The sequence below is a fragment of the Camelina sativa genome, chromosome 13 (assembly GCF_030686135.1).
Source record: "Camelina sativa cultivar CO46 ecotype springtype chromosome 13, ASM3068613v1".
Classification (NCBI taxonomy): Eukaryota; Viridiplantae; Streptophyta; class Magnoliopsida; order Brassicales; family Brassicaceae; genus Camelina; species Camelina sativa.
The window spans coordinates 7796685-7824600 of NC_141892.1; the positions used below are offsets into that span (position 1 = coordinate 7796685).

Here is a 27916-nt window from a genome sequence, read left to right on the forward strand (position 1 = left end):
CAGATGAAGTTTATAAATTATTCTATACAACCAAGGATTACCTAGTACTTCGTTTCGTGCTTATGAAGTTTTGTAATATCTAAAACATTGTTTTGCTGTTGTTATTGTTGTTGACTTGTTGTAAATACTAAAATTGTAAATTGGTCCTTAGAAGATGTAAAAATTTCTCGAAGCTGCAATTCCACAAGGAAAAGAAGAACTCTTCATTTGTAGTAAACTCTTATTTCTTTAATCCTTTTTTACCGTTAATGGAATTTAGTGGTTGAACAATCTCAGTATATAATATTTTTCGTACAATATACAATATTATTTGTTCAGAAAACAAAAACAAAAAAATATATTGGGATAGTTGAACACACTTATTAAGTTGTTACTTATTAGTCCTACTATAAACGAGAGGGATTGGCCTATAATATGACCGACAAAACCCTTCAATTACGGGCTACAAATTGTTTTTTTTTTGTTTTTTGACAACGGGCTACAAATTGTTTTCTTATAGTATTTTGTTTGCTAATTCCCAAGTTTGAAGCCTACTATATATGATTAATGATATTATTCCCCTAAATTTTAAAAATTTGCCGATTTTTTTAACTTCAACACCGAATAATTCTTCACTGACTCCTAAGGTATATTGTTACACATTCACATTCGGTTTGCCCTTGGTAAAAATGTTTTAAAATTAATACCATATACAATCTATGATCAGTGGCAGTGGTCCAGTGCAATCTATAAATAGTATTTTGAGAGAGTACAAAACATAAAATGATAAAATATAGAATAAAACTATCTACATGGGAAAGATCTAAATTAATAAAATAGTAAGTGCTTATAAACACATTTGTATCATGTTAGTAGAACATCTAACAATTAGTATTCTGTGTGTTTCATAACAAATGTTATTTTGATACATTTTACATAAATTTTAAAAAGTTTGAATTATACATGTTTGCTCATATTTCATAAGTGGTTAATAATTTAAATTCAATGAAATAGTTTTGAGTTTAGGAGTAAAAACAAAAATTTAGGGTCCAAATGGTAACCGTGGATTTAGTAGTGCGGGACAAAAAATTTGCTAGTGCGGTACGGTTCAACTGCGGTACGTGCAAAACAAATGTATTTGCGGAACAAGTGCGGTTATTCCAAAATAAGCGGTACAAAATAATGTTTGATTGGTGAAAAACAATTGGCAGTGCGGATTTTACATTATTTTATTAATAACTAGTATAAGATATATTTTTATTTATTTATATTAATAAATATAAATAATAATTTTTGAATTTAAAATAACAACATTTATTTAAAATTAAATTTTAATGTATATATTTATTATTGAATCAGTTACTAGTTCAATCATAAAAGAAATTACGACACAATAAAAAAACCATTTGCAAGCTCTTTGATTTACAAACTATTCATAATATTAATCTTTAGTTCCAAATTTGTTTAACTAACAATAATATCATAAATTATATTATATTTTTTAAAACAACATTTGAGTTATATACTTCAAAAACCAAAACTATTTGAAATTAATCATGTAAAATTTAGTTCATTAAAATATACATTCTTTTAAAAATAAATTCCTTCTAGAGGAAACTATGGATTTTCAAAATTTTAAATCTAGTTAAAATATATATTATACATTTTGGATGATATAACTTTTTCTACTACAAATCTGTTTTCATATTAAAAGTGATTATTTTATAATTTGTGAAGAAATAGTAAAGTAATTTACTTTATAATTTATTTAAAGAGTAATTTATTTATCAAAAGTTTTAAAATTTTAAAATTGAAAATAAAACTTTAGCATAGTTTTTTGTTAAAATATAACTGATTATTATTTTCTTCAATAAATAACTAAATATAATAAAATAAAGTTTTATATTATATTATGTGTTATTTGGAAAACCACTGCTAAATGGTTGGTGGACACAAAAAAGCAGTCCGTTTGTTATTACATTCACTTGAAAAATGCAAAATGGTTTTTGATTTTCTCTTTCAAAAAATGCAAATTACTGAATGATTATATGAATGATGACATATAGCAAATTTTTTTAAAAAGTGTTGAAATAAGCACTTCCACGTGCTGGCATTCATGGTCTTAGTATTAAAACACTTATTGGAAATATAAAATAACACTGCTTGTAAAACATAAAGAATAATACTCCTTCCGTTTCATAATATAGGATGTTTTGGAGGTTTTTGTTTGTTTCATAATATAAGATATTTTCAATTTTAAGGCAACTTTTAGACTAATTTTATATTTTTTTATTATTTATTTTATGCAGTCTTGTTTTCGATTGGTTAAACATTTTAAAAGTAAACATTACTTATGCGTGTTTTGGGTAAAACAATTAATTAATTAGTCTTAAAAACAATTAATAATTAATTCTTAAAATATACTCTCTCTATCATTATAGATGATTTTTTTAAGTTTTTCACCAAAATTAAAAATAATAATAAATATTGTATTATTATTAAATACTTTTGTTTGATATTCCTTTTAATACTTATTTACTTATACTTTTCTGGCACTTGTCATTTAAACATATGTATATATATTTAATTATTTATTATAAAAGTAAAAACATTAATTACTGATTTAATTTTATATAAAAATACACTAAAAAAATCATCCTTTGTGATACCACAAAATTTTTAAAAACATTGTGATTACTTATTTTTTAATAGTAATTTCTAATCGATATTTACTGATAATTTCGTTTACTAACCAGATCATGATAGAAACAACACAATACGTATGATCGTATATGAGGAGGTCAATCTTTTGGACGCTCGGCTCGGCATATGACATGTCACGAGTCACCACACCTCCCAACCCACAGAAAAATAAAAGAAAAAACTCCAGAGACCGCAGGTCCCACGATTATTTTCCACAGTTTTCAGTCGGTGCCAAGATTATGAGCCTTTGGATATCTAACCATGAATGATAATGCTTATAAGATGCATGAGACTTCATGTAGCGCTGACCAAGCAATATAAAACATCATATTAGAAGAGAAAATACGTTTTGGTCATGCTAGATACTGTTTTTTGACAAACATATATGCAAGAACCGTTTGATCATGTCAGAACTATCAAAGTTGTATCTTAATATCTTATATCCATTAAAAACATACGACTAACAAGACGTAATTCAACCATCTAAATCCGATCTTTGGATTCAAGTCAAATGATTTCTTGTATAAACAGTCCTCCATAGCTTATAATGTGAAGGGAGATACGACAAGTAACAACATGGCTGGATCCTTCACTTTTCGTAGAACTATGACCCCAAACACATCACCTCAGAGTCCGACCTTACTTCAATTTTTTTTTCTTCATAATTTCTATTTATTCATATCAAAAAATTCAAGTACAATTTAACTCGGCTGATCACATTCATCTCGGTTAAAACCCAAACATATTTACATATTGATCAATTTATCAAGGTATCTTGATATCAATATTATACTACTTGTAAGTTATAACTAAAAAGTTGTTTATTCGATTATACATATACTATACATGATGATAAAATAATATGGAATAAACCGTAATAACGAGTGTAGAACATTCATCTATATATAAAAGGTTAAGAGCAGGGAAGCCGTAACTATAAGTACAAAACTACAATCTTTAAGTCGATAAAATCAACAGATTCTTGATTTGCTTGTTACGTCTTCTGACAAACACACCGGATATAAAAGAAAAAAAGAAGATCTTCCAATTTCTACGAGTGAACGAACGGTCAAAAAAGCGAAGCTCGAAAGGCTACTACAACCAATAGTACAAAATAAGCAAAAAAAAAAAGAGACACTAGTACTGTAGTATTCAATTTTACCGGAAAACTTGAACGGTCGTTGGGAGCCGAGCCGGGTCGAGCCGAATCGTACTTTTAATAAATAATCCAGTGTGACGCGTGTACAAAAAGACTCGATATGGCAAAAAATGACGGAAACTGAATCCAACGGTGCAGATCGTCGGTTCGAGTAAAGTTTGTAGGACCCACGTATCTAATATGGGAATCTTTCTGATGTACGGTCAGATTTTCATGGTTGTGGGCCCCACTTTTTTCTCCATACCTCACAGGCTCACACTATACACCACGCCTCATCATCACTCTTCTTCTTCTCTCTCTCTCTCTCGTTATTAAAATTTAAATTCATAATTTAGGGAAAAAAATTCATACGTTACGAAACAAAAAAAACAAAAACAATCAATTAATCAGAAGAAAATCTCGGGTGAAAAGAGAGAGAGAGAGTAATAGATTGGTGGGGATAAAAACGAAAAAGGAAGAGGAGAGTTGAATTTTTTTTTGTTGTAAAAGTGGATGCTACATATATGTGTTGAAAGTGGTGTAGTGTAAATAGGAGTTACAAAAAAGTGATTGGTACGAAATGTTTTGTAACTTAAAAAGGAGAAAAGATCACAGAGAGAATCTGAGGACTGTAAATTTTTGGCACAAAATCCCTCCCGATGACTTTGTATGATAAGGACACCACCATTACAATTGACACACAAAGAGACACACCAACAGCTAGTGGAACATGTGACTGATTGCACAACATCGATCATCTTATGAGTCGTTTTTATATTGTTTTGGTGCACATTCTTTTTTCTTTTTCTTGCTATAAGTTTTAGTTGTGCACACTGAATTGCAAACTAATCATGATGGATATATGATGTGTGTATTGTGATACAGTTTTGTTTTGTTTTTGTTTTTTTTTTTAAATTTTACATGGAGACCTAAAAACATATACAAAACTCTGTCTTGTTTTTTTTTTTCTGAAGAAGCAATCAATTTGCATCGTACATAATCATCATAGGATTCCCCTCTACTACAAATAGTTGATTTGGACAAATTGATTTACCAATCACCATGATCGACACTTGACTAGCTATATTTGATATGTAATTTGCTCCGTGATTAGCTTGCCTATGTGAGACATATAAGTGTGTGTGTGTGTGTGTGTGTGTGCACGCGTAATAAGTAACGTATGGATTGGATTAGTAGACAACACTTTTATAAAAATACATTGGGCCGAAACTTCATTCATATGCATATCAGCATACGTAAAATACTAGAAAGCAATTAAACCATACGAATAGGTGTGAATTGGAGATTTAAATGATATCCAGTACATGGGTTTTTGGTATCATTGGGCTTTGATTGATATTAAATCAATACATTCACTTCAGATAAAGGCCTAATATATATTTTTGGCCCAATAACAGCTCACGTTCACGCTCTTTCTCTCCCGTCGCAACTCTCCTCCGCCGTTAAACTCTTCCCGCCAAAATTCGCACTCTGTCTTCCTACTAAAACAGAGGACTCTGGTTTCGGAGACCTTTTCATCGGCGGAGGTATATACTTCCTCCCGCCTTACCAGTACGACGCTTCTCGCCTCTTCACCACCGTCTCGCTCATCACCAACGAAGCCTCCTCTGATGAATACTTCTTTCAAGTCAAATCAATAGAAATCATATTACAAAAATAGAGAAAAGCATGTGTTTACTGCGGAATGCAATGATCAGATGCTGCAAAGGTAATCAACTACAATATGTCGTACTCTTTTTTTAGTTTATGTAATCAGTAATCAACTACACTATGTCGTACTTTGCCCTCTGTTTTTTTATTTATAAAGATTTGTAACTTTGAAAGCATGCCTTGTCTCGTCGGTGGCACTTATTGTGCGATGCTTTCGAAGTTACAAATCTTTATTAGAATAACAATTCTTTTGCAAATTGCCAGAAACTTTTATAATTAGAATATTTTATTCATGATTAAAGAAAATACTCGAAAGCATTGAGTACTGTCAAGCTTTTTATAACTCATATAATAACCTTTATTTTAGTAGTTTAGTACTATCAAGTGGAGGAAGGAACCCGTTGATTCAATAAAATGATAAATTATACAACAGATTAGTACTTAATTGCATATACAAAAATATGCACTCACTCAACATGTTTTGATTTATAACACGTGGATAAACCTAATAAATAGGGATGAATGGAATGTAGATGCTTAGATCTGTTTTATTTGAGCATATTTGGTTTTGGTTAACCGGTTCGGTTCGGAGAGTTACATACATTCATACATACAGTATTTAGGCGAACAAATATTGACATGATGAAAAAAGGAACTGAGAGATCAAGAAAGTGGTTTATAATAACTTTCCTTACCAAACATTCTTTCAGTCTATATATCTCTAACACGCGAATTATAGTGATTTCCTCTAAGTACTCATATACAATCTTTAAATTATTGACTTTAATTTATCATATCGACGCTGGAAGGAAATGACATGCCTTAACTCATAACATCCATCATCGATTAAACGATTACGTGCATTAGAAAGGAGATAACCTCTCCACTGAGCAAGAAGTGTTGTGAAGCAAAAGAGAAGAAGAGAAAGAAAACTTGGAAGCTTTGAGATCGAACTCCACCAAATTATCTTCCATCTGATATCCTCCGATAAGTATAGGGTTCTTCGGATTCACACCTCCGTCCACAAACCCTAAACAAACAACGTTTTTATTCACCTTCACCAGCGAATTAGAGCCGTAAATCCTCCACTTAGCACCTCTACTCAGCACTATAAGATTAAAAACTTGAAAGTAAGAACACCTTTTCTTATTGATTTAGAAAACTTCTCAAAAACTAAATTTCTCTCAAGTCACACAGAACACCTTTGTATTGACCTCTCTATTTATAATGAATTAGACAACTTCTAATTCTAATAGGATTACAACACAAAACCTTATCTAAATAAGCTCCTCCTTATCTAAATCTTGTTTGTGCATCCTTATCTCTTATCTCCTTAAGCACCTTCTTAATGAGATAACTTCAAACACAAGTTGGAATTATCCAACATTCTCCCCCGTAATTCCAACATAAACTCCGGGAAGCTTAATCTCCTCAACTCCGAGTAAACTCCTAATTTCCTTGAATTTAATCCGACCTAAAGGTTTTGTAAGTATGTCCGCTTTCTGCTCCTCTCCTGGCACATGATCAACTTCAATTTGATCATTCTCTACACACCTTCGAATGAAATGGTACTTGGCAAGCATATGCTTCGTCCTACCATGAAAAATTGGGTTCTTGGTTAGAGCTATGACTGTTTTATTATCAACTCTAAGTAGGATCTTCTCTCCTTGTAAGCTTAGTATTTCACTCAATAATTCTTTAAGCTATATTGCTTGTTTGGCAGCTTCCGTAGCGGCCATGAATTCTGCTCCACACGATGACAATGCCACAGTCGGCTGTTTTTGTGTTGTCCACGTAATAGGTGATGAGCCGTAGTAGAAAACATGTCCTGTGGTGCTCCTTCCATCGTCGATGTCAATGTTGTGACTGCTGTCACTGTATCCGGTGATCCTTCTTGATCCATCCTTCTTGAAAAACAAACCGTAACCTGTGGTTCCCTTTAGATACCTTAGAACATTTTTGATAGCTTGCCCGTGAGACACTCTTGGACTCTGCATATAGCGGCTAAGAACTCCAAATGCAAAAGACAAATTGGTCTTGTATGAAGAAGATATCGCAAACATCCTATAGTTCTTCTGTATCTAGTTGCATCGATCTCTTTCTCTTTCTCTGCTTTCGACAAACTCAGTCCCAGCTCCATCGGTTCATGAGTCGAGTTGCAGGAACCCATCCCTGCATCAGTAAGGATTCCTGGAGCGTATCCCTATTGTTTTATCCTTATTCCATCCGTTCCTTGAATGACTTCTATGCCAAGATAATACGTTAATTTTCCTAGATCCGACATCTCAAATCTTCTTGACATATCCTCCTTGAACCGTCTAATAATATTGAGTGAGGTTCCTGTAATGAACAGATCATCAACATAGATAGCTACAATCAAGAACTCTTTCTCCTCTTTCTTGCGATAAACTGTTGGTTCCTTCACACACTTCTTGAAGTTCATTTCCTTAAAAACTTGATCAAGCTTTAAATTCCACGCTCTAGGAGCTTGACGAAGTCCTTACAAGGCTTTATGAAGCTTATACACTCGATCCTCTTCTCCCTTCTTCTTGAACCCCTCAAGTTGAGTAACATAGACATATTCCTTTAGCTCACCATTGAGAAAAGCTGTCTTCACATCTAATTGATGAATTTCCCAACCTCTTGTTGCCGCAAGTGCTATAAGTAGCCTTATAGTTTCGACTCTTGCTACCGGAGCAAACACCTCGTCGAAGTCTATGCCTTGTTGTTGCACATATCCTTTTGCAACTAACCTCGCCTTAAACTTATTCACCGAACCATTAGCCTTTCTTTTGAGTTTATAGATCCACCTAACTCCTATAGGTTTAAATCCGACTGGTCTGTCTACAAGCTCCCATGTGTTGTTCCTTATGATCGAATCTATTTCAGCGTTCATAGAATCAATCCATTCTTTTATCTTTCCAGCTTCAAAATAGTTTTCTGGTTCTCCAGCTATTGTTAGGAACAAACTGCAACTCTCTTCTTCTGCAAATAAGATATAGTCATTGAGATAAACTGGTTTTGTTACCACACGACCAGACCTAGTTACCAAGGGTTGTACCGCGACTTGTTGACCTTGAACTTGGTTTTCGACAATCTCATCACCCACATTGTCTTCTCCGTTTTATTGTTCTTCCTCGTTATCATGATTTATAGCTTCTTGGTCTGCATTTTGCTGATCGCTGTCTTGATCATTGTCGTGTCTACCACCATCTTCTATAAAACCGTCTTGAAAGAGTTTAGATGCTCCTGGTTCACCTTCTGACTCAACTACCGTAGATGACCATTCTCAAGCCTTATTTTCATCAAAAATAACATCTCTACTAACCACTACTCTCTTGGCATTCGGATCATAGAGTCTATAAGCTTTAGAACCAGGTTCTGTGCCGAGATTGATCACTTTCCTTGATCTATCATCTAGATTTTTCAACTGTGGTCCATTGACCTTTGCATACGCAACATACCTGAACACTCTCAAGTGTTCAATGTTTGGTTTCTTGGACATAAAACACTCATATGGGGTTTGACCGTTCAGTGCTTTTGTGGGCACTCGATTAATGAGGTAAGTCGCATGACGTACAGCTTCTCCCCACATATCAATCGGGATCATCATCCCCTTCATCAAACTTCTTGTCATCTCCATCAAAGTGCGGTTTCTTCTCTCTATCACACCGTTTTGCTGTGGTGTATATGGTGTAGTCAAGTGTCTAGTAATGTCATTCTCCTCGCAGAACTGATTGAACTCACCTGAAGTGAACTCTCCTCCTCTATCGGTTCGAAAAGTCTTTAAATCGTTTAAAGCGTTCAAAGGCTTCGCTCTTTTCCTTTAGCAACATCGTCCACATGTACCTAGAGAAATCGTCAATTAGCACAAAAACATAGCGGTTGTTGGCTGGTGTTTGTGGTGAAATAGGACCACACAAGTCTCTGTGAACCAACTCCAATGGTTGCGATGCACGAAAACTAGTTTTAACCGGGAAAGAACCTCTTGTTTGCTTTCCTGCTAGACACACATCACACATATCCTTCTCATGAATCATGTTTGGCATTCCTACAACCATATCCTGTTGAACCATATTCTTCATGACAGTGAAACTTACATGCCCCAGCCGAGCATGCCAACGCCATGTAGCCTCATCACTGTCGATCTGCAGACACATTGGTAAACTAATCTCCATCGGAGTCTTGTACAAACGGTTTGATGACCTGGTAACTCTTACAAGCAGCCTTCCACATGGGTCTAGAAGTGTTAGAAAATCCTTTTTCATGTTCACCTCACACCCTCCTTCTGTTGCTTGTCCCAAACTCAATATGTTGTGCTTAAGTTCGGGTATATAGTAGATTTCTTTGAGTGCTCTTATTTCGCCTGTTTTGCAAACAAAGTTAATAGTTCCCTTCCCAACAATATCAACATATGAGCCATCACCAAACCTCACTTTTCCCTTAATCCTCTCATCCAAACTGCAAAAGAATTCTCTGTTTCCTGACATGTGATTACTTGCTCCATTATCTAAATACCAAACACTTGCATTGCCTTTGTTGATATTGTAATTTTCTGGAATCACCTTGTCTTCATTGAGGAAAAAAACTTCATGCCTATAGAGTCCATCTGCTTCATGTGTCTCATTGAGATTTGATTCTTGGTTCTGGTTATTACTCTGTATCGGTTTGTTGGTGCAAGTCGTCGCATAATGACCAGGTTTGTCGCATCTCCAACAAATTACTTTGGATAGATATTTCTTCGGTTGTTTTTGGTTCTCTTCTGTGGTTTCTCCTCCTTGGTTTTGGTCGTTGAATCTCCCTCAACCCCTGCCTCTACCGAAACCACCTCTGCCAAAATTGCCTCTACCGTAGCTTCCCCTACCATAGTTGCCTCTACCTCTGGATCCTCCTCTAAAACCGCCATATCCTCCACGATTATTAGAGGTATTAGTAAACATAAACTTCCCTTGATCTTCGACTGGACTAACTTCACCAATTCGTTCCTCATAAGCTTTTAGTCTTCCCACAATATCCACAAACGTTGTTGTGTTTAAATCAAGGACTTGTTCTAGAGAAGCTACCATATGGATAAACTTTGCTCTAGGCAATCCTGTGAGAAACTTCTTTACAATTTTCGGTTCTTCGATGGTCTCTCCCAAAAAAGCTGACTGCGATGCAATCCCTGAGATCTTCCCAGCAAAGTCATCTACCGAATCTGATTCACTCATCTTTAAACGCTCTAGTTCTGCTAACAAGGTTTGAAGTCTTGCCTTCTTTACACGTTCCGCTCCTTGGTGACATGATCGGATGGCACACCAAAGTGATTTGGCTGAATCTTGCTCTCCTGTTTGCAAGATAAGTGACTCTGGAACAGACTGAAACAGAAGGGCAGTCGCAATATCATTCTTCTTTTCATCTGTGGCTCCAGGTTCGATTACATCCACACTTCGTTGACTCGAAGTATGATCTTCATCCTCATCGACCATACTGTGTAATTAGTTGGTGTGAGTAAAGGACATTGGATTGATGGTGCTCCAAGGTCCTTTGTTCGTAATGGTGGATTTGGTTCGGCCGCCATGCTTATCTTGAATCTTCTCCACCGATTTTAAGATCAGCAACACAACCTTGCTCTGATACCAAATATAAGATTGAAAACTTGAAAGTAAGAACACATTTTCTTATTGATTAAGAAAACTTCTCAAAAACTAAATCTCTCTCAAGTCACACAGAACACCTCTCTATTGACCTCTCTATTTATAATGAATTAGACAACTCCTAATTCTAATAGGATTACAACAGAAAGCCTTATCTAAATAAGCTCCTCCTTATCTAAATCTTGTTTGTGCATCCTTATCTCTTATCTCCTTAAGCACCTTCTTAATGAGATAACTTCAAACACTCAAACACAAGTTGGAATTATCCAACAAGCAATAGGTCGATCACGGGAGCTCCACGTCCTCTATTAGAGCGGAAGCAAGCACCAAAAGGCTTCATGGCGGGAGCTTTAGCCATCTTGGCGTTTCTGGAGAAGGCTGTGAGAAGAGCCTTGTAAATGGAAGTTTGCAGTACTGTGTAAGGAGCCATAGTGCATATCTTTGTGGCTCCATGGAGTATTGGAACGGTCTTTCCACCGATTTGGTGGACTTCACATCGATAAAATGCTCACCGGACTTGGCATTGCCAATCAAAGGTGTGGAGGCAAAGATCGTAGAAACATCTTTTAAGTAAGGCAGATAGTAATACTCCCCTTTACCGATCCAAAGGTCACCAGAATAAGTTTTTGATTTTTCGGTGGAAGGCAAACAGAGAGCCATCTTTGGAGCAAGCTGGTACATGGAAATGAGCTGCGAGGGAATGGACAAATGAGTGTTAGCGAGACCGATGGTTCCTTTGACAGGAGCACCATCAGTGCAGGTCAAACTTAGCGAAGAGTTCTTTTCACTATCCATAGTGTAAACACCGTTGTATGAATATAATAACGGTACGGTGTCTCGGAAGAGCCGGGCATTGTTGGAGGAGCGACACGGGGTCTTCGTCTTAGTGGTGGTGTTACTGGGACAGGAGAAGCTCGGGTTTGCATAGGTGCATCTTGTGGAGCCGCATCTGATGGGGTGAAAGGAGGAGGATTTGGCGGCTGTGGCGCAGTTTTGCGATAACGTACGGTCCTACTCCGTTGAGGTCAAGGACGAATTCTTGGCTTACACTCGAGCCAATGGACAAAGGGATGGAGTAGATATTTGTGGCCTTATCTTTATTAACTGGGTGTAGAAATGATTGAAACTTTTCCAACGAGTGGGATGTGTTTGCAAGGTAGAGAAAAACAAGAGAGAGGAGTCGGAAGATCACACGAGGAGCCATATTTTTTTTTCTTGTTTGGTTGAGAACTTGAGATTAGTTAGTTGGGGGCTGTGCCTGTGATGTGAATTACTAAGACTAACCCAACCATCATGTATATTTATAGAATGATCTGGGTCTTCTTCGATTCTTTTTGTAATAGTAGATTTTAACATTTCCAGTAAGTTTTTGGAATGACATGATCAGAAGCAGCTTCCCACGTGCTCTCATTTTAACAAACAAAAATTAAGATTTCAAATATATAAAATATAATAGTGGAGATTTTCATTCTAATTAATAGGAATAAAAACCAGAAACGTTACATAAAGTTTGCATTAAAATATATAACAAGTTTTCTTAAAAAATGTCTATCTTTATAAAACAGGAAAATTAGAATGAATATACAATATTATATTAAGAGATTTTTTTTTTTTTTGCCAAATATCACGTTTTCCGGAACATATTCTATTAAAAAATCCCACTTGGGCTTCAATACCGACACTCGAGGCTAAATTATACGAGTTTTGAGATGAGTACTTCATTTAAGAAAAAAGTATTAAGAATGGTAATCTCGACGGTATACACATTTGATTATTTACTACTGTGTTAGTGCGAGTAATCGTTAGTTCGTTACTAAGTGATTTATCACTTTTGGGTTGGTTTTATTATATTAATCAAATAAAAATTTTGATTGTTCAGTTTTGTCTTCCACTAGATATTCACCCGCGGTGTAATATTTTTTAAATTAAAATATATAAAAAATAAATTGTATTTATTTGTTGTAATATATATTCAATTTTACCATTGGTTATAACCCAAATCATATGCACCTCTATTATTGTTATTAGTTAAAATAAAATGAGATAATTTTTATCAAAATTTAATTAAAAAGATTTGTTAAAAGTTTTTTTTGAACCTACACTCTTTGAATAAAAAATATTATTAAAAATAGTCGATTTCTAAGTTATAGAATTACAAAAGGTCGAAACTTCATATCTACTAATTATATTACTTTCATATTTCTTAAATAAACTAAATAAAAAATGGCTACAACAATTAGAAAACTATACACGGTAAAAAAAAAATCTTCTTATCCTTTGACTTCCATTTATTTTATTCAATCTCATAGGAGTAACTGAATTAAAACTTGTTTTTGGAACTGAAGAATCATAGGCAATCAAAAATAAAAATTATAATAATAAGAAATTATTATGATTTCCACAATGTTTATTAGTTCCACGAAAGATGATTTGTATAACTGAACAATACATATATGATTTGTAAGCATTTAAATGGAGTTTTTTTAGTAAGGCCACAGGCCAACCCAATTACCGGGAGGATCGTAGTTGCAAGTGATGAAGGTTTGACCATTCTTGCATCTCACTTTTGCACATCCCTACTTATCCGTGTTTCTCCACACAATCTGAGTATAGTGACCACATTGTTTGTCCCAAACACATGTGTTGAAATTATAATCGTAGTCAAATGTTTGCCCACCCACGTTTCAACCGCTGCAATGCTTGTCATGCCATTCTCTCGTCACTACGTTAAAATGTTAGTATTGAAAATCAGAAAATATGACAATTATAACAACAATATAAATATAGAGAAAACCAAATAGTATGCAAATGTCACGTTTCATCCTTAAGCCAAAGGTATATCTTATGTTTTCAGTAAGTTGTGGGTGTTAGTGATGATAATTCTCGTTTAGGTGTAAGATATACTTATAGGGTGTTTTCTTCTCCAAGGCAATAATATTCCAGTTAGCAACTAATTAGGGTGAAAAATTTGTGTAATTAGTTTTATTAAGGAATATGCTAGAAATTACGCATTAAAACTTTGATTAGGGACAATTTTTTTTAAGTTTATGGAATGTTATATTATTTAATTAATTATCAAATTAGTATTTAATGTAAATAATAGTAGTTCCGATTTTTTGGGAAGTTGCAATTATGGGAGAATAATTGTTTACAAAAATGGGAAACCTAACATAATTTAATAAATAGTAAATTATAAATTTTTAAAAAAATAATGTCAATAGTATAAATAGGTTCCAACTCTAGGATTTATTTGTTAAATGTTTCAAAAAATGTATATATAGAAGATATAGATTTAGAAAAACGTATCCATTGGCATAATTTTATCATATTTATTTCAACGGACAGTAGCATCTTAATCTTTAAAACTTTGGAGCCGAAAAAATACATTTTAATAGTTTTCTCTTTAACGAAGATCTGAAAATGTGAAATCCAGCAAAAAAACTCACGTCACCTGTTCTTCTTTAAACTTAAACTTTTAATTTTATAATTCTGGAGCACTCAAGTTTGCATCCATTAAATACCTTTTTTTTGCTTTCTAAATACCAAAAAAAAGGTATTTAATGGATGCAAACTTGAGTACTCCAGAATTATAAAATTAAAAGTTTAAGTTTAAACTCACGTAGGGCCGGGTTCACAGTCATCAATGTATATATATAGTGTTGTATACATTGATGTTTCGAATTTGAATAAGAGAAATGATAAAATTACTATATACATACATGGGAAAATATTAAGATAAAAAAATAAAGAACTAAATTCTTTGAAATATTTTTAGGGTATGAGTTTGTTGCAAAGTAGGAAAAAGTTGTGAAATTCTTCCTTTTATAAACTTTTAAGGAAACAGTAATATCCCAATCGCTGCCCTCACAACGCTATCGCTCATGACTTGTATCGTAGTCCGCAGTTCGCCCAATGATTCCGTTGCAAAAGCTCTTTTTTCTAGCTGGGGAAGGGAAGAAAGATAGCTCCGGGTTCCGCTGCTTGATGCTCCGAACAAAACGGCTGATCTGACCCAATTCAATTGGTAAAAAAAAAAAAGCTGATAACAAAAAATTACACTTTTGTGGGTCAGGAGAAAAATTTGCCAACGTATTACTTTCATATAACACACCATTTAGGCTTTAAACGTACAGAACAATTTTAAAAAATGCAATACGATTCTATTTCTAATAGTAACAATATATTATACTTTTCGAACTATTTCAAAGCATATGACTTCGAAGCTTTTAACAAAAACCTTTCAAAAATTATACTAGTCAAACGCACGGCCACTCCGTTTTACTTCATAATTAAACAGTAGTATATTACTTTAAGTCTATAATGGTAATCATAATATATCCCGTAATAATAATAATTCCTCGGTTGTTGTTTGTTTTAATTTCTTGGAGGTTATTAAGGTGAACAATCGATGATATTGATATATAAGATTACAAAATCACAAAAAAAAAATATAAAAGATTATAAAATCATGTTTTGGGTACAAGTAGTATTGCGAAGTAAAAGTGAAGACGAGAAAGTGAACTTGGAAGCTTCGAGATCAAACTCCACAAGATGATCTTCCATCTGAAACCCTCCGATCACCATCTCTGTCGTCTTCATATTCACACCTCCGTCAAAAAACGCTAAACAAACCACATCTCTTTTCACCTTCAATAGCGAGTTCCACCTATTGATCCTCCACTTAGCTCCACCGTTCACCACCAAATCAATCACCGGAACCGCCGCTGCACTTTCCATCCCTTTGGAGTTGAAACATGCCTCGAAAGGTTTCACCTTTGCGACTCTCAACAGCTTAGCTTCTCTCACAAATTCCCTAACCATGGCCTTGTAAGTGGAAGTCTGCAAGATGGTGTAAGGAGCCAATGTACATATCATAGCGTTTCCACGACTTTTCTTATCCAAAGAAACGTTCTTTCCAGCGATTTCGATGGACTTCACGTCAATGAAGTACCGACCGGACGATCTGTCAACAATCAGAGGAGTTGAGGCTAAGTTCTTGAAGACATCGTTAGTGTAAGGAGAGCCTCCTCCAATGAGAAGGCTCCCTAAACCGGTTGGTTTAGAGGGCAAACAGAAAGCGAATTTTCGCGGGGTTTTGTGCATGGACGCGAGCTGGGACGGAAGTGATATCAAGGACTTTCCAAGACCGATGGTTCCGTTAACAACCTCCGGCATGAGTTTTAAGGCGTTAGCGTCGTTGGTGCAAGTCAAAGTCAGCGATGAGTGGACGGTTTTAGTGACGCCGTTACGTTTCAAGATGAGAAGAGAGACGGAGTCAAGACCGAGAAGTGTGTTGAGTGGATGCTCGGTGAAGGAAGTGGAAACGTATTTGCCACAAGTGGTGGTCTTATTGAAACAGAACGAGTCGAGCTTGGCTTGTTTGCATTTAGCGGAGTCGCAGCGGATTGGGAGGTAAGTTGTGGATTTGACGGCGGTGTTGCAACGGAGGAGAACGGATGAGCCACCGCCGAGATCGACGGCGAGGCTGTGAGTGAGAGGAGAGTGATTATTGTTACCGAGGTTGAGGTTTGTGTAGTAGAGATACGTGGCTTTGTCTTTGATCAAGGAAAGTAGGAAAGCCGGTGGGTTTGGTTTGTTGTAGCCGACGGCGAGGGAGGTGTGTAGGGTTAAGATGATAAAGAGTGATAACAAATTGATCGGAGCAGCCATTATTGTATAATTTCTTGTTTCTTGATTTGGAAAATGGTATGGTTGCTATAATGGAAGTGATAGTCTATTTTATAATAATCAAGTGTTTCCCTTGGTAGCTTTAGCTTGCCCTGAAATCTTTGTTAGATTTCCTTGGAAGCTTTCTATTTAAGTATTTATATATAAGAGCAATCTCCAACGGAGTTTTGAGTCAATATTATAGAAATTAGAAAGCTTCTCATACAATATTTTAAATTTCGATAAGAACACACATGTGTCATGGAAAACGTGTCATACAATACCAAGAAGTGTACTAAACTGAAAAGTCAAAGATTTTCTCATGTGTGATTGATTCTATTTTTGGGAAGGCCAAGTGGAGCAGCTTGTGTTTTGGAGCAAGAGTGACTCACTAAAAGCGAGAACCGTCCTGCTGAAATCGAACTCGAGCATATGATCTTGAACCTGATGCGTCCCAATCACCATCAAATCCTTCGGTTTCTTTCCACCGTCGATAAACGCCAAACATATCACCGTTTCCTTCACTTTCACCATCGTATTCGCACCGTAGAACCACCACTTCACCTCCCCCATCCTCCCCGGCAAACCAATCTCAATCACCGGCACGTTTGGCCCCGTCAATTTCTTTCCGGCAGTGCGTGCATTGAAACAATGTTTAAACGGCGCCACCGATGGAACCATCGATATTCCCATTGCCTGTATCATTCAAACCACAAATAAATAAAAATAAAACAGAGTTATTTTATCGCTTTAGTAATTTTCAAGAAACACAGAAAATTATCATTCAAAAAAAACCTATATCTATATATATATATTTCTATTATTTTTATATGGTTTCGTATACGTAGATCTACTTCAAATGTCAAAAAAATATAAAAGATGTTTCCATTAGAAAAATATCACCTCAATAGTTAATTAATACGAATGCATCAGTATGAACTATGAAGTAATCTTTAATTCTTAAGTTAATGGACCACATGAACTTGTAATCTTTAGGTGGCTTTTATCTTTACATTTCGAAGTCCAATATCAAACGATGAGGTTTTGTTTTGAATACCTTTGCCTTGAGTGTAAACGACTCAGCAAGAGCATTGTAGATGTCGGTGTGGAGTACGGTGTAAGGAACCACCGTGCTGAGTTTAGCTCCACTGTTAACCAAATTGGGTTTCAACGATAAGGAAGTCCCGCCAACGTAGATATTAAGGACGTTGAGTAGATAATCTCCTGAATCAACGCCTCTAATGGGCGTGAAAGTCATCGGAATCGGAAAACTGCTGTTGTTGAACGGCGGGATAAAGTAATGGACGCCGGCGATATAGAAATGACCGGTGCCGGAAGAAGGCAAGCAGAGAGAGAAGTTAGGGATAACGTTAAACGCTGACGTCACCTGTTTCGTGAACGACGAGGATCCGGGAGAAAGAGCAAGAACTCCGGCGACTAGAGGAGGAAGGCCGTGAAGTGCTTTCTCACCGGCGCAGGAGAATGTCAAGCGGGGTACTGAAACTGGGGTGAGGAATTTACCGCCGTCTGTGGTGGAGATAGAGACTCTGGCTTGGACGACACGGCCGGTTACGTCGGGGATTAGACCGAGAGGGTTTGGTTGCTTGTAAAGACAGGATTTTCCGGCACAACGATTACCGGGTATGGACTTGCATGTGGAGCTCTGACAAGTGACTAGGCGGAGTGAAGATACAGATTTGAGTTTACGACAATTGAGCCACGTGAGGTTTGTTCCGAGGTCGAGGAGGAGGTTTACGGGAGATTTTGTGACGGATCCTATGTTGAGAGTGGTGTAGAATTGATTTGTGGGTTCGTGTTTGGTGATCGGAAGAAAGTATTGTGAGTTTAATTTTAGAGTTATAGTTGCAAAAATGGAGAGAAAGACTACGAGACGCGTGAGGCTACCCATTTTTGTTTTCTTGGATCACTTTTTGTTTTTTGGGAATCAAATGATGAATGTGATTGTTTGTTTCATTGTTTGTGATGAATATGGACTGTAGATGTATGGTATTTATACATGTAAAAACACACATCTTGGATCTAAGGAGATGTGGAAACACTAAAATAATGGTTATTATTTAAATGTTTAATTATTTTGAGGTTTCACGTTGAGATCTTTATTTCCGAAAGTAGAATTACGCGCACTCTTTACCAAAAGGAGAGAGTATTAGGCATATGTAACACATGACAATTGACAACAATTGAATAAATTTGAATTTTTTTTGGAGAAGATCAGTGATTCAGTGGGTGTTTCCTAGTAACAATTATCACTAATTATGCAAAATGAGCGCTGCTCAAGTATTACAATTCACGTGGTGGGGTCTACTTCATAACTCATACTCATATAATCTGATTTTGTTCATCGTGAGATTTTGAAAAAAAATATTTATATATATTGTCTGTTTCTCTAAATTAGAAGATGTTTAAAATTCTTTTTTTTTCCTCTTTTATTTTTGATATTTGAATTTACAAGTACTTCAATTTCAAAATTTATCAATGAAAAATCTTTAAATATCATTTATATAGAAAACATAGGATAACTTTAGAATGTTAAACAAACGATATTTAAGAGAAACGGATGATAATTTATTTTAATTTCGATTGGAGCACATGTGTCATAGAAAACGTGTCATACATGGTACAGCACCAAAAAGCACGATGATATACCAAAGGAGTGTACTAATAACTGAAACGTCAGAGTCGATCATACCACAATCTTATTTATTGTCATGTGTGGTTAATTTTAGTTTTCGGAAGGCCACGTGGAGCAGCTAGTGTTATGGAGCAAGAGCGAGTCACTCAAACCCATAAGGGATGTGCTAAAATCGATCTCGAGCATATGATCTCGAAGCTGATGTGTCCTAATCAGGCTTAGATAGGGGACAAGAGGTGCGACCGGGTTCATAGATTAAAAAGATAAATAATGTAAGATTAAGGACACAAAAAAATAAAATAATGTAAGATAAAGGAGTACAAAAAAAAATTAATGCAAGATAAATGGGCACAAAAAAAATAACGTAAGATAAAAGAGACAAAAACAAAATTTGTAACACAAAAATAATTCGTTAAAATATGTTTTAATGATTTATTTTTACGAATCAATAACTAAAAATATTCTTTATTTTCTGTAATGATCTCAACTGACTCTAATGTAAAATGAAAATAAATTTTTATAATCTTATCAAATGTTTATATATTATCAAAATGAAATCCATATTTTTTTAAACATATAAGAAAAAAAAAATTGGTCTTTCATTAAAAGAAAAAATTGCCCGGGGGCCCCTAAAAGCCTTAAGCCGGCACTAGTCCCAATCACCATCAAGTCCTTCGGGTTCTGTCCACCGTCGAGGAACGCCAAACACATCACTGTCTCCGTCACGTTCACCACCGTATTGGCACCGTGAAAACTCCACTTGACCTCTCCTCCTCCCCTCCCTGGCACCCCAATATCTATCACAGGCACATTCGGCCCCGTCATGTTCTTCCCTGCAGCGCGTGCGTCAAAGCAGTCTTTAAATGGCGCAATTGCTTGAACCTTAGATATTCCCATTGTCTGTGAAAAAGTTAAACCCCAAATACAAACATAAATTATTTAGTTTTCCTCTAGACACAACATACAAACATTTCCTTTGCAATTTAAAGTAACACGTAATCGTTTTTCTTGTTTATATGGTTTTTTTATTTTTACCATTTTACCAACTTCGAAGGTCAATACATGATATTTTGTGCATGAGATAGAGATTATGAAATCATATATATTTAATATTTTTTTCCTTATAGTTTATACTTTAAATACACGGCTAAATTTAAAATATTCACGTGGCTTTTATCTTTGAAATCAAAGTCTAATATCAAAATATGAGATTTTGTTAATATAAGTATAATTAAAGAGTCTGTTTTGAATACCTTTGCTTTCAGTGTAAAGGACTGAGCAAGAGCATTGTAGATATCGGCGAGGGGTACGGTGTAAGGAACCACTGTGCTTAGCTTGGCTCCCCCCGCAAGCAAATTAGGGTTAAACGACAAAGGAGTTCCGTCAACGTAGATTGATTTGACGTCGATTAGATAATTCCCCGTGTCTATGTTTTTCAATGGTACCAAAGTCATCGGAATGGGATTATCGCTATTGAACGGCGGGATGAGGTAGTTAACGGCGGCCATATAGAAATGACCGGTGCCGGAAGAAGGCAAGCAGAGAGAGAATTTAGGGATGACTCCAAACAATGACGTCACCTGTTTGGTGAACGATGAAGATACGGGAGAAAGACTTAGAACTCCGGAGACCGGAGGCGGAAGGGCTTGTAATGGTTCCCCTCCGGCGCAAGAGAGTGTGAAGGGGTGGACGGTGAATGGAGAGAGGAGATTGCCACCGTCTGTGGTGGAGATGTTTACCGTGTCTTGGACAACAGCGCCTATTACGCCGACATTTTGACCTAGAAGGCTTGATTGTCGGTAAACACAGAATAGTCCGTTGTCGTCGCAGTCATTGCCGGGGATGGAGTTGCATGTGGAGCTTTTGCAAATCACGAGGTTGTTGACAAAAAGTGGAGGATTGAATATGTTCCAGTTGACCAACGTGAGGTTGGTTTCGAAATCAAGGAGGAGGTTCGAGGAAGATGTCCCACCGGATCCAAGGTTTAATGTGGTGTAAAATTGATTAGTGGGTTCGTGTTTGGTGATCGGAAGAAGGTACTGAGAGTTTAATTTCAAAGTTATGGCTGCGAAAATTGAGAAAAATAGTATGAGATGTGTGAGGGTGAGGCTACTCATCTTTGTGTTTCTCTCTTGTAAATGAAAATGAATGTTTGCTTGTGATGCAGATGGACTACTGAGGTATGGTATATTATAGACCGTAAACCTCATTTTTGAGTACAAAAACACACTCTAGAGAAAACTAAGGGTCAAACTAGGTTGTTGAATCCTTTTTATATCTGACCAACAGATAGAAGTGTATATCAGAAAGTCTTGCTGAATCGTGAAACTCATAACAAATCCAAACTATTAGGTAATGAAAGGTTAAGACTTGATTATAGAAATTTATAATGTCTAGTGAACGTACACAACAAGGTCCAAACTAAATTAGACCACATATCACACACCAAACAAGGCCCATATATAAATGAGCCCAACTTCACATTTTCCCATTACCAAACCAACTACTCCCGACTGGTGGTGTAGTGAGTAGTTGGGTATAAACTTTACGGATATTCCTAATTTTTTTGTTTTTTAAAGCTCGTATACACGTGCCAAATTCCTTATCAAATGAAAGTTTTTCCCAAATAAAAATGGATAAACATTGACCAGAACAAAAGAGTCCCCCACAAAGAGCGAAACGACACAACAAGTCTACTCAGCACTTGCCTTAAAATGAACCAATCCTTATCGTTTCCCATTCCCCCTTCCCTCTAAAACCAGCGTCGGCCCACCGCATCCCTAACCATAACAAATCCTTCAAAAACCGTCCAGATCCATCATCTCTCTTCACTCTTCTTCTTCTTCTTCTTCTAATGGCTTCTTCTTCTTCTCTGTTTTACCTCTTCGTCTTCTCCTTCCTCTCCGTTCTAATCATTTCCAAATCTCAGATCTCCGGCTCCCTCAACGGACTCGTTTTCCCTGTTTTTAAAGACCTACCAACCGGTCAATACGTCGCACAGATTCGCCTCGGTGACTCTCCCTAGCCGGTCAAGCTCGTCGTGGATCTCGCCGGTTCGATTCTCTGGTTTGATTGTTCCTCTGGTCCATCGTCGTCACGGAGTCTTATCTCCGGTAGCTCTAGCGGCTGTCTTAAGGCTAAAGCTGGGAATGTAAAAGTATCATCATCGCGTGGAGACGCTAAGGATTGCGAATTGCTTGTTAGAAACGGCGCCGTTGGGATTACGGCGAGAGGAGAGCTTTTCAGTGACGTCATGTCATTTGGATCTGTTACTTCCCCGGGAACCGTTGATCTGCTTTTCGCCTGTGCTCCACCGTGGCTGTTACGTGGGCTCGCTAGTGGAGCCCGTGGAGCCCGTGGAGTAATGGGCTTAGGAAGGGCCCAGATCTCTCTCCCTTCGCAACTCGCCGCCGTAACTAACGAACGTCGTCGTTTAACGGTTTACCTGTCGCCGTTAGACGGCGTCGTGTCGACGAGTTCGGTTGAGGAGGTTTTCGGAGTGGCTGCGTCTAGATCGTTGGTTTACACGCCTCTGTTAACCGGCTCGAGTGGCGATTACGTAATTAACGTGAAATCGATCAGAGTCAACGGGGAAAAGCACTCCGTGGATGGTCCGTTAGCGGCGGAGCTGAGTACGGTGGTTCCATACACGATGCTGGAAAGCTCGATCTACGCGGTGTTAGTTGAAGCTTACGCTAAAGCTGCGACTGAAGCTACACCGGTTGCTCCTGTCGCACCGTTCGAGCTCTGCTTCAAGAGTGAGGTAGATTTACCGGCGGTTGATCTAGCGTTGCAGAGCGAGATGGTGAGGTGGAGGATCCAGGGGAAGAATCTAATGGTGGATGTTGGTGGTGGAGTCCGATGCTTGGGAATTTTAGACGGCGGCTCGACTCGGGTCAACCCGATTGTTATGGGTGGGTTACAATTAGAAGGCTTGATATTGGATTTCGATTTGGGCAACTCAATGATGGGTTTTGGACAAAGAAGAACACACTCTGATACAGCTTCCTTGTAATACCAACCTCTGTAACACATCTAATTAACTGGTAGATATTATCCGCAATTTTGATCTCTTTTGTATGTACTTCGGACCAGTTTTTCCACGCATTTGTTGTACTAATAGATTCGAAGCATAGTTTGTGGCTTTCGGTCTAGTTTAAAAACTTGTCTTTCTAACGTTTGAAGTGAATAGTGTTTAAAAACTAAAAGCCAATACAAAAAGCTGCATTCTATTCATGAATTTTTTAGTTTTCTAGCGACATAAGACCGACCTCTACTAGCTCATTATCATGCGACAAATAGAAAACATATCAATCTCAAACAGCGTGAAGCCGCAGTAAAGGAAATAAAAGTAACTTGCGATGTAAAATAAGAATTAAGAAGGATGAAACAAGATGCAGAGGCAAAGGAGCCAGCAAGGAAGATGAACCATACCTATGTATAGATATGTTGCACTCTTCCACGCCCACAACGACTCTAACCATGTCCAGAACTCTCCTCCAAGACTTAACCCTACGAGCCCTTCTCCAAACAACCCCTTAGAGATTGCGAAAAACATGACCGGGAACCCGATTGTCAGCAACACCATACTGCAGAACGCACCCAACATGCTCTTAATGCGTCTAGATCTCAAAGCGGGTTTTATAGGCTGAGCCATTAGACACGTTGGCACGAGTAGCAACGCTCCAATCTCTGCAGTGGCGAAATTGATTATAGACATTAGACACAGACCAATGAAGGCAGCTGAGATGGTCACTGATTTCAAGACTGCCCAGTGGGTTCCATGATGCCGAGAGGAGAACGGAGAGCAACCCGGGATTGCGGCAAAGGTTATAAGAAGAAGCGATGAAGAGGTAGTGCCCCACATGATGGAGCGGTTACTTGGAGAATGTTGGCCCGGTACTTGACAGATGAAATATGGAAGCAGCGTGACGATGAAACCGAACAAGTGCAAAGCAAAGACCTGTTTGGCTGCGTCTAGCCATTTCCAAGACTTAAGGTTTTCAGTGGGGTTATCAGTGGATTTAGTAAGAGCTTTACAGCCCTCAATATATAAAGAGGCTGCGACCATTGGAAGAGGGGCTACAAGAAGAGCAAAGGCAATCATGTAAACTCCTACAGAGATAAATTTGCTTGGCGAAGTTAACAGGTAAAGAAAAAACGATTGATGAAACTTCTCGAGGAGGTTGTTCACTGATCTTATAGTTCCTTCCAGTAACCTGCATTCAAAGAGAAAGCACAGAGTTATCATCAACACTCAGACAGAGTCTAATAATGAATTGTAGTTCTTAAGCATAATAAAATTCACATACACTAGCGGAGGCAGGTATATTGTATAAAATGGGAAAGGAGAAATATAAAAAGAAAAACTCACCTGGCACCTCGTAGAAAGAAATCATGTTGTCTTGTCTTACTGTCAGGAGGAAATCTAGGTGAAACTTTCAAGGTAATTGCATCAACTTGATAGTCGCGGAAGGCTCCATGAGGACCAGTTGGGATACCAAGGGCCTGATGAGAATGAATAACAAAAGTGTTAACTTTCAAGGTCTTTCCTTGTTAAAATGTATAAGTGTGACTGCAACCACAAGAACTTAATTACGGACAGATCGACTATACATTTTACCTGCGAGTATAGTGAACTTGCAAGGGTAGCACTGCCTTCAAGATAGTCTGCAGCTGGGATACCAAAATTCCAGTCCGGATTCAACGTATGTGCCAATTTCCCAACAGCTTCAAATATTTCCCCAATAATCTTTAGCCAACTAGAGGAAAGTAACGATACAACTTTCTCCACCTTGACATAAAACCCCTGCCTGTGCACAGCTAAGTAATTTACAACATTGATGAGGTCAAGATTTGGCATCTGCCCATTAGATGCCTCTGCATAGATACTTAGTGTGTCCTCAAACCTTTCACTTCTACCATCAACCTTCAAAACCAAAGCAGCAGCCACTGTTCCAGCTCGTCTGAAGTTATCAGCTGTATTTCGCTCACCACACTTCAGCAAATCCGAGACCTTAAATGAGGGTGAATGGTACTCACTTAACCACGCAGCAACAGGTCTATAGTCTCCATAACGAGAATCAGCAACAAGCCATATTATGTCTTTGGAGAGCCAGGTAACTCTAGCGAGCAAGGAAAATAGAGTACTAGTAATGCCTAAAGACAAAGCCTCGTAATCTCCACCATTTATAAAATCATAAGGAGTAACCAGCACAATAGACTCTTTCCCATCACCACGAGGGGCTCGTATAATCCCAGCAACATTGACTCCATAAGAAGCACAACTGACATTATCTAGCAGAGTATAGGAATCAGGACCGGAGAAAAAGTGCAGGGGGTGAAATTGATTCCCTTCAGGATGGAACTTTTGATAATAAACTTCTGCACCCATTTCTGACATGTATTTTCCAACGAGCTTCTGGACTTCACTACACAAAAAGTCAAACAAATGGCGAATCATTAAATTTCTTGGACAAGGGCAGAAACCGAAGAATGTCAACTGGACATCTGAAAAAAAGATGGAATTGCAGAAAAGAAACTTGGAATATGCACAGTCGGGACTCCAATACTCGAAGAATTAAGTAAAAGAAGAACAAATTACTTTCTCGATTTCTTTTTAAAATAACATAGGAATAGACATTTCATGAGAAAACTGGAAAGAATTGCAATGGAGAAAAGACATACACACCCTGGCCTTCATGATTCAACCTATAGTTCTTTATATCCTTCACCAGTTTGCTTCCATCAGAAACATCTCGATTAGAGAGCATAGACCGTGCAGAGCCTGAAGAACAGAGCCAAAAATAAAGAACTCACTCGAAGTTGGCAAGCCATAAACTCACATTACTCAAAAGTTTAAAACCCTCCTACAGATTCCAATCTGATGCATTAATTTGGCTAACACCCTCAATGTCAAGTAGGCTACACTAGCTGTGATCCCTACTGTTGAGAATCAAGTTCAACATCATTCGTATGATTCACATTGTACTTTTTTTATAAACACTGACGAGATAACCAAATCCTAGAAACAGTAAGTTTTTTTGTTTTCTTTCTAGTAAACTGACAACGAGACTTGAATCCAATGTGAACTTGTATAGCGTTCTCAAGTATGCAAAACAAAAAAAACCTGGCATTAGAGCATTCTCGGAGATGTAAGTGTTCTTTGCCAGTAGAGGTAAAATTAGCAACGCCAAAACCCCAGCAGCAGAGAAAACCACACTAGAAACACGATCAGAGCATCAATGAACCAACACATAGAAACTACAGAAACATAATATAAACGATGGTGAAAACATTCACCTGAAAACGGGACTGTGAGCAACGAGAAAGATTCCGAGCTGCACGATCGGTCTCGGTTTGATTTTAGGAGATCCATCATCGGTCTTCACCTCCTCCTCCTCCTTATTCCGCTTCTCCGTCGCCATGATTCACGGATCTCCGATCAATTTCGGAAGATTTGAACTCTGATCGCCGGGAACTTTAGCGACTGCCTGAAAGTGAAGCTTGCGGATGATCCAGAATCGCGTGGCTTAGGAAATTGTAGACGACGGGGCAGGTCAATTCGGGTCAGCCCGATTAGGATGGTGTGGGCTTTAAGTTAGATGGCTTTTGTATTGGGCTTTATTCAGATTACGATGGTGCAGTACTCTCTTGCATGCCAAATAGAATTGTTTTCACTTATGGTCATTTAACTAAAAGTTGTTTAGACAACGCTTAAAGTTAGATAGATCATAAATCTAATAAGATGAATTCGAACGGTGGGTGTTAGATAGATCATAGATCTAAACAAACGGCCATCTATAGTGCTTTAAAAACATGTGATAAATGACCAAACTCTTTTGTACTATAATTTTGTGATCTACTGTTTCACATATAAATGATCATATACATTATTAGAAATAGTACGTCAAAATACATGTCAGAGATGGTATGTTCTATACTCCATAGCAAGATGGGAAGTGGGGATGGAGGTAGTAGTGGGATACAGAACAGTCGATTTTATTATCGCATCAAAGAAAAGAAAATGTAGAAACTGACAAATAAAAAGGAAATCGAAAAAGTCGTGATATTATCCGAAACGGAAAAAAAAAGAAAGAAAGAAAGAAGAATATTTGAAATATCAGATATAATATTCAGCTTCACATGAATTGTTTTGTGGGGATGCATTATTATGGATGATCGAAGCTAAAGGTGATTGAGATGGGTGACAATTTTTGATGATATATCAACCGATGGTCCAATAAGAACTGTTCATTTGAATGATACGTAATCCCTCTTAGATCTAACTCGTTTGTACCATATTGCTTTTAAAAATATCTAGGAGTCATCATGTTCAAATATCTAGGAGTTAGCATTTAGCAACTCAAAATGTTCTTAGTGAAATATTGTGATTTTCTTAAATTATAAATTATATTTACTGTATATATTATATTGCATATCTCTGTATATAGTGAAAACACATAAAAT

The 27916-nt window shown here is 37.0% G+C and overlaps 6 protein-coding genes across 9 annotated transcripts; 1 reads left to right on the plus strand and 5 right to left on the minus strand.

Annotated features, from left to right (window-relative positions):
* Positions 1-11389: 11389 nt before the first annotated feature.
* Positions 11390-11922, minus strand: LOC104738045 (putative aspartic proteinase GIP2). The gene is made up of 2 exons (XM_087480560.1): positions 11640-11922; positions 11390-11541 (listed from the first exon to the last, which is right to left on the minus strand). Exons 1-2 carry the CDS (start codon positions 11920-11922, stop codon positions 11390-11392), a joined length of 435 nt encoding a protein of 144 aa, XP_087336686.1.
* Positions 11923-15519: 3597 nt separating this feature from the next.
* Positions 15520-16915, minus strand: LOC104738046 (putative aspartic proteinase GIP2). Its single transcript, XM_010458285.3, has one exon. The coding sequence runs from the start codon at positions 16795-16797 to the stop codon at positions 15586-15588; it is 1212 nt and encodes a 403-aa protein (XP_010456587.2). The 5' UTR covers positions 16798-16915; the 3' UTR covers positions 15520-15585.
* A 42-nt stretch (positions 16916-16957) lies between these two features.
* On the minus strand, positions 16958-18776 carry LOC104735973 (putative aspartic proteinase GIP2). The gene is made up of 2 exons (XM_010455875.3): positions 17852-18776; positions 16958-17490 (listed from the first exon to the last, which is right to left on the minus strand). The coding sequence occupies exons 1-2, from the start codon at positions 18701-18703 to the stop codon at positions 17131-17133; spliced, it is 1212 nt and encodes a 403-aa protein (XP_010454177.2). The 5' UTR covers positions 18704-18776; the 3' UTR covers positions 16958-17130.
* Positions 18777-19522: 746 nt separating this feature from the next.
* Positions 19523-21690, minus strand: LOC104738047 (gamma conglutin 1-like). 2 transcript variants are annotated; one of them, XM_087481881.1, is made up of 3 exons: positions 20701-21636; positions 20104-20347; positions 19523-19656 (listed from the first exon to the last, which is right to left on the minus strand). In XM_087481881.1, the coding sequence occupies exons 1-3, from the start codon at positions 21562-21564 to the stop codon at positions 19538-19540; spliced, it is 1227 nt and encodes a 408-aa protein (XP_087338007.1). In that variant the 5' UTR covers positions 21565-21636; the 3' UTR covers positions 19523-19537. The 2 variants fall into 2 exon arrangements, with proteins under 2 accessions (XP_087338007.1, XP_010456588.2); XM_010458286.3 differs by lacking the exon at positions 19523-19656 and having other exon boundaries at positions 19947-20347; positions 20701-21690.
* Positions 21691-21806: 116 nt separating this feature from the next.
* LOC104735974 (putative aspartic proteinase GIP2) lies at positions 21807-23668 on the plus strand. The gene has a single exon (XM_010455876.3). It carries the CDS (start codon positions 22701-22703, stop codon positions 23460-23462), a length of 762 nt encoding a protein of 253 aa, XP_010454178.2. The 5' UTR covers positions 21807-22700; the 3' UTR covers positions 23463-23668.
* Positions 23661-27592, minus strand: LOC104735975 (uncharacterized). 3 transcript variants are annotated; one of them, XM_010455878.3, is made up of 6 exons: positions 26750-27592; positions 26577-26668; positions 26135-26234; positions 25071-25878; positions 24822-24955; positions 23661-24666 (listed from the first exon to the last, which is right to left on the minus strand). In XM_010455878.3, exons 1-6 carry the CDS (start codon positions 26872-26874, stop codon positions 23823-23825), a joined length of 2103 nt encoding a protein of 700 aa, XP_010454180.2. In that variant the 5' UTR covers positions 26875-27592; the 3' UTR covers positions 23661-23822. The 3 variants fall into 3 exon arrangements, with proteins under 3 accessions (XP_010454180.2, XP_010454181.2, XP_019090596.2); XM_010455879.3 differs by having other exon boundaries at positions 25071-25873; positions 26139-26234; positions 26750-27292; XM_019235051.2 differs by having other exon boundaries at positions 26139-26234; positions 26750-27008.
* Between the last annotated feature and the right edge of the window lie 324 nt (positions 27593-27916).